This window comes from Propithecus coquereli, unplaced genomic scaffold, assembly GCF_000956105.1.
Source record: "Propithecus coquereli isolate 6110/MARCELLA unplaced genomic scaffold, Pcoq_1.0 Scaffold53, whole genome shotgun sequence".
Lineage (NCBI taxonomy): Eukaryota > Metazoa > Chordata > Mammalia > Primates > Indriidae > Propithecus > Propithecus coquereli.
In genome coordinates, this window is record NW_012151174.1 from 4556651 (window position 1) to 4563093 (window position 6443).

A 6443-nucleotide genomic window follows, 5' to 3' on the forward strand; every position below is an offset into this window, starting at 1 on the left:
AATGCATTTGTGTTTTAAGCCAGATGTTATTATAAAAGAGTAAAGAGTTTTTTAAAAATTCACAAGTTTATAAAGTAAAAAAGTTACTTTATGCTGAGGTTAATTTATTATTGAACAAAGAAAAATTTATGGATTATAAAATTTTAGTGTAGCCTAAGCGTACAGTGTTTATAAAGTCTACAGTAGCGTACAGCAATGCCCTAGGCCTTCACACTCACCACTCACTGACTCTCCCAGAGCAACTTCCAGTCCTGCAAGCTCCATTCATGGTAAGTACCATTTTTTTTTTAATATTTTATAAAGATAAAAAGGTGTACCTTTTTTTTATCTTTTTACTGTATTTTGACTGTACCTTTTCTATATTACACTGTACATATCAGTGTACTGATATGCTGTACAGGTTTGTAGACTAGGAGCAATAAGCCATCCCACATAGCCTAGGTATGTGCTAGGCTGTGCCATGCCATCTAGGTTTCTGTAAGTGCACTCTGTGGTGTTCACACAATGCTGAAATTGCCTCACAATGCATTTTTCGGAATGTATCCCTGTTGTTAAGCAATGTAAGATTGTACTTAACAATTCCCTAGGAAAATGACCTGGAAGGTCCACGTGCCACGTAGGATTTCAAAGCCGGGCAAGGGGGAGTTAGCAGGTAGACATGTTTGTATGTGTGAGTGCACGCGTGCAAGTGCATGCACGTGTGTTCTGCATATAATTTATTGCTTTTGCAGAATTCCTCTCTTCGTAATTCATAGGGAATCTGGAATCGAGAAAGGAAATTTAACCAACAATACTTCTGAGAGCTGTGGGGAAGGAGGCCCCTTAGATAATTATCCTCCTTTGCCTCCTTCAGTACTCATCAGCCCTCTCAGCCCCTCAGACAAATGGTACAGACTGTTTGGGGACATACAACGAGAGTATCCCGGAATGAAATGGACAAGAAGATGCAGTGTATTCAAATCACCTGCAGAATAAGTTATAAGATATTAGAATTTGTATGATTTATTTTGTAAAATTTTTTTGACCTAAAGTTTCTGCTTTTTAGCTCTGCCTTTGAATAGAAGAAGTTCTGCTTTGACTCGTTGGAAGTTTGTATCAGTGTCACAACTGTTCCTCTGTGAGTGAGCCAGGGTCACTGCAGCTGGCACGATTAATTTTATGGCTTTTGGTTTTTTTAAGCCTTGCACCTTGCTTCATAAATTTCTAATGAAACTTTATTTTTAAAACATTGCCCTTTTTTTTCCGTTTTTCATAGTGTTCTGTAGATTTTAACTAGTGACCTCACAATTTGGAGGAAAAGTTACCTTTTTATCTTTGTTTCTTCTACTTGACTGTGGATATTAAGCACTTTAATTTTGTGTTTTTATTAACTCTATCGGAGAACACAACAACATTCAGCATCTTTATTGTTGACAAAGTGCTAGGGAACAGGTTTTTTCCCTCAAAATTTTTATAAAATCATTGATTTTTATCTGCGTGAACTATAGCTTATTTGTGACTTGTGTCCTTTTAATTATTAGTTGATGACAGAATTTTATTTTAAAATTTAAGTTAGAAGCTTTTAGTATTAATTGAAAAATTTGAAAACTAAGTTATCTTTTAAAGTAAGTTATTTCATATTTATATAGGAAAATTTCACTTGATGTTTTTCTTTGGAAATTTCTTTTGATCCAAACTTTACTCATGGTTTTATGTATTTTTTTTTTTTAAGAGACAGGGTTTCTCTCTGTCGCCCGGGCTGGAGTGCAGTGGCCTCATCATAGCTCACTATAGCCTCAAACTCCTGGGTTTAAGCAATCCTCCTGCCTCAGCCTCCCAAGTAGCTGGGACAACAGTCACGCACCACCATGCCCAGCTAATTTTTTTTCTTCTTCTTCTTTTTTTTGGGTCTCACCATGTTTCCCAGGCTGGTCTTGAACTCCTGGCCTCAAGTCATCCTCCCGCCTCTGCCTCCCAAAGTGCTGGGATTATAGGTGTGAACCACCACATCCAGCCCCAAACTTCACTTGAAGATTTTTATAATAAGAAAGCCAGTTAAAAAATGAATTAAGGACCCGACTTTTAAGTATCTTGAAGTTTTTTGAGTGCTCATTTCATAAAAGATCTTTATTTTCTCTTATTTTTCTTACAGTGGCAGGCTTAGCAGCCTTGCTTAGTTGAACACCATCTGCAGAGGGCACAGACTCCTTCTCTGGAGAGTACGAATTCCTCTAGGCTAGCCGCTAGAAGATTTTATCAACAGGTCAATGTTAGTCACTGTAGTAATAGTTCATAGCAGGTGTGCCTGCCAAGTTAGTCTTGTAAGTAGACATTAAGTTAAATGCTGCTAGGGGGGTGATCCAAGAGATTAGACACTTTTTTCTCATTCTAATTAGATGCTTTGCTTTTCTATAGCTTCTATAAGGTCAAATTGTAGGAGTTTTACACACAAGTACAAAATAAAGTTATTGCTATATAAAAAGATAATTTACTTTTCCTATTAATGGAAACTTTATTGATGGTCTTGTGTAATACCATTTATATTTTAGTTCTTCAGTAAATGTTTGTTTGAGTTGGGTCTAAACTTTTAGAAAAGCCTTTATCAGCCCTGGTGTCCTGTTTGGCGTTGCTTTTCTGGTAGATGAAATCCTCAATTTGAGATGTCTTCAGACATCTAGAACCTCAATTAACTCTCTTAGTCTACAAACTTCTCCATTTGTATGTCACTTTAAGATAAAGAAGCAAATCATAAGAGGAAAAAAGTCCACGAGTGTGTTTCCTGGGTGTTAAGAGGAGTGATCAGAGACCTACATTTCAGTCCTCTGTTTGCCATTTACTGACTGCGTGGGCTTGAGCAAGTCATTTAAACACTTTGGTTCATAGTTTCCATGTCTCTAAAGGTTTGTTTGGATAAAATTTAAATAATAGGATAAAACTGCTTAATAAACAAACTAACATACTATGTAAATGTAAGGTATTATTTGTATATATCAGTTCATCCCAGCATCTATAATCCCATGAAAATAGAATTAATATCCTGACCAATACCTTGTAAACAAGCTACTCCCATGAAGTTTATGACGGTTAGCACATTCTATTTACACAGGAAAGTCTACTTACTATGTATTTTAGAACATTTTCAAGAACAAGCATCTACCCGAGTGAACCCAGTGAACCTCAGCTATACCTGGCCCAGACCACAGGAACTGCCCAGACGAACTCTGGCCAAACCGCCAACCTGCACATTTGTTGGGCTCAATAAATGGCTGTTGCTTTAGGGAAAAAAAATAAGCATCTAAAGATAAGGTTTCTGGTGACCATTTTATTCACTGGATCATCCTGTTAACCTGAACATACAATTCCCTAAGTATTTCTATTTCTAAAATACAGAAAGCCTTCCGTGTAGTGTACAACTGTTGTAAAACCCACATGAGAATTTTGGAAATTTCAAAACTATGTAAAAGGAAAACATTTGAGTATATTTGTTTTAGAAAGCAAGTAAAAAACCTGTAAGTCTGACCTCTTAAAATATCAAAACATTATTTCAAAATTTAAGTAATGAATACTGTTGATAGTTCTGTGATTCTCTGGCAAATTAGGACCATTTTAAACAAGTCATCTTCTGGCCTCTGTATTCCAGAATATGTGCATTGCGTGCCGTGTTTATCAATGTACTAATCCTCAGTTTCCTGGTGAAAGTAATTCAGGTTTTGTTCAGATTTCTTTTTATCTACTATTAGTACCTTTAAGTAGAAGGGAGTGCCTGTATATTGAATTGAAGTAAAATTTAAGAATAAGGTAAAGTTGTAGTGATATTTAGTTTAACTTTTTTTAAATTTCAGTGTGTTTGAAGAAACGGACACAGATTTACAAGAGCTTCAGGCCTCCATGGAGCAGTTACTTAGGGAGCAGCCTGGTGAGTACAGTGAGGAAGAGGAGTCGACCTTCAAGAACAGTGATGCGGACCAGACTGGCGAAGGCACAGATCTGGCGGAGGAGGACGACAATCCCAGCAGTGAAAGCGCGCTGAACGAAGAGTGGCACTCAGGTGCGTGATCATGGTCATGGGCCTCCTTCCGTGTGTACAGACATTTCAAGTGGAGTGTATTTTTTCAATATCTGATATAAACCATTTCCAACTTCAACACACTGACTGCCACACTAGAAAACAAATTATTTTCCTTGGGGCCATGGTGTTTTTTTAATGAAAATAGAATAAAAACTTCAAAAACAAAATGATCCTTTCTAATTTAATGAAAAATTTACTATTTTTTATTGTTTCCTTACGTGAATTATATGCAATTAAATTGTCAATATTAATTGCAACAATAAGAACATATCAACAAGTAAAATTTTCACAAACCAATGGAGGGTTTTCCCAGGGGACCACCCATCATGTAACGTGTATGCTACAGCATGACAGCGTGAGTTGCCTGCACAGCAAAAAGCTCCCAAAGTAAACAGATGAGTGAGTTACACATGCTTCATGAGGCCTCAGGCTCAAAACTGGCTTGAGTCAAATACAACTCACATGGCAGTTAATGTGTTAAATAAAACTGAAGTGTGCTCTTTTGTCTCCACCCTTTTTTCGTTCTTTTCTTTTTCACACAAATGTACAGTTTTCCATTTCTTTCCATTAAATTTTCCGTTTCTTCCCCATTAGATTATAGTAATGCTTTTTTGAAGCATTTTTGTTCTTTGTTCTCCATTTCTTATTTTTCCATTGTTCTCCATTTCTTATTTTTCCAATAATAAAGATAATAACTTAGTTTTCTTACCACTTTATGTTTTACAAAGAGCTTCCACATGTAGTGGTTCATTAGCAGGGTTAATACAGAAAGCAGTTTTTAAAATCTTATCACTCTTTTTTTTTTTAATTTGAAAACTATTGTTTATTCATAGCATTACCCCTAAGATGCATAGAAAATCTGTATATTTCAATAACTATATAACATTTATTTGGAAAGAAGAGCTAATAGTGAAAAGATTCTGTAATAATTTCTTTTCAAAGTATCTGGAGTGTGTACATGACAAAACATACTGGACATTTATAATACTTTCTAGGTGTTTTCCTAAAATTTTATGATGGGTATCTTAGGTTGTCTGCCTTCTGTATACTTTTTCATGCTATAGCCCATGTTTATTATCAACTTTAAAAAAATAGCAGTCAGGGTTGTTTGCATCAAACCAGAACACAGAAATATGCTTTTTCCATTTTTTACTAAATGAATGACATCACTAGGAATTTTTGTTTGTTTTTTGAGACGGGATCTTGATCTGTCACCCAGGCTGGAGAACAATGGCACGATCATAGCTCACTGCCTCTTCCAACTCCCAGGCTTAAGAGATCCTCACATGTCAGCCTCCCAAGTAGCTAGGACCACAGGTGTGCACCACCACGCCTGGCTAATTTTTATGTTTTTGTAGAGACAGGGTCTTCCTGTGATGCTCAGGCTGGCCTCAAACTCCTAACCTCGAGCAGTCCTTCTGCCTTAGCCTCCCGGAGTGCTATGATTACAGATGTGAGCCACCACACTCAGTCAGAATAGTTTTATTCTAACCCGATTTACTGTTTATGTCTATAAAATAAAAGATTCCCAAAGTAACATTCTTGTTGAGACAGATTTATACGTGTTTTGCTTACCTATATAAATGACAAATATTATAGTGACAAAAATCTTTATATTAAAAGTAGAAGTAGTCTACTTCAGTGGCATTATTCACTTGTCATAGAATTTTAGTCTATTAAGGTAGGAATTATGTTATTCAGTCCTACTTTTTAATCATAAAATACCTTCTTTTTATGGTATGTTTTTAGATAACAGTGATGGTGAAATTCCAAGTGAATGCGAGTACGACAGTGTCTTCAGCCATTTAGAGGAACTGAGACTTCACCTGGAGCAAGAAATGGGCTTTGAAAAGTTCTTTGAGGCGTATGAGAAAATAAAGGTCAGTAAAATGTCAATTAAAACGTTTACTTTTAAAATATGCTCTGTTTGAGTACTAGAAAAATGTTGATCTTTATTGGTCATTGGATTTCTTTTAAGTAAAAAGTGAAGTCTCCAATTAGAGAAAGTTATTCAAATATTAATTTATATTTGGGGATTTGGTATAGGCTGTTCATGAAGATGAAGATGAAAATATTGAAATTTGTTCAAAAATAGCTCAAAATATTTTGGGAAATGAACATCAGCATCTTTACGCCAAGATTCTTCATTTAGTCATGGCAGATGGAGCCTATCAAGAAGGTAAGGTTTCCTCACGTGTCTTTATTATTTTCAATAAATGTGAGAAAAACAAGATGACAGATATAATTGGACCAGCTTGTATCACACCCATTTTGGTGAAATCTGTATTAGAACTATATCTATTACTTTGAAACAATTATAAAATTAACTCTCATATACTTTTATTGATCTGACTTTTACTTTTATTGACTTAAGTCCTGTAAGTCAATATTTTTA

The 6443-nt window shown here is 35.5% G+C and overlaps 1 protein-coding gene across 1 annotated transcript in view; it reads left to right on the forward strand.

Moving 5' to 3' along the window:
- The window catches only part of NEK1 (NIMA-related kinase 1), a 207687-nt gene extending 201257 nt beyond the window's left edge, over positions 1–6430 (forward strand). The window contains exons 25-28 of the mRNA XM_012656992.1: positions 3822–4027; positions 5798–5928; positions 6095–6227; positions 6423–6430. Of these exons, the coding sequence (XP_012512446.1) occupies positions 3822–4027; positions 5798–5928; positions 6095–6227; positions 6423–6430 (478 nt within the window). The remainder of the gene's footprint in view (positions 1–3821; positions 4028–5797; positions 5929–6094; positions 6228–6422) is intronic.
- The last annotated feature ends 13 nt before the right edge of the window (positions 6431–6443 follow it).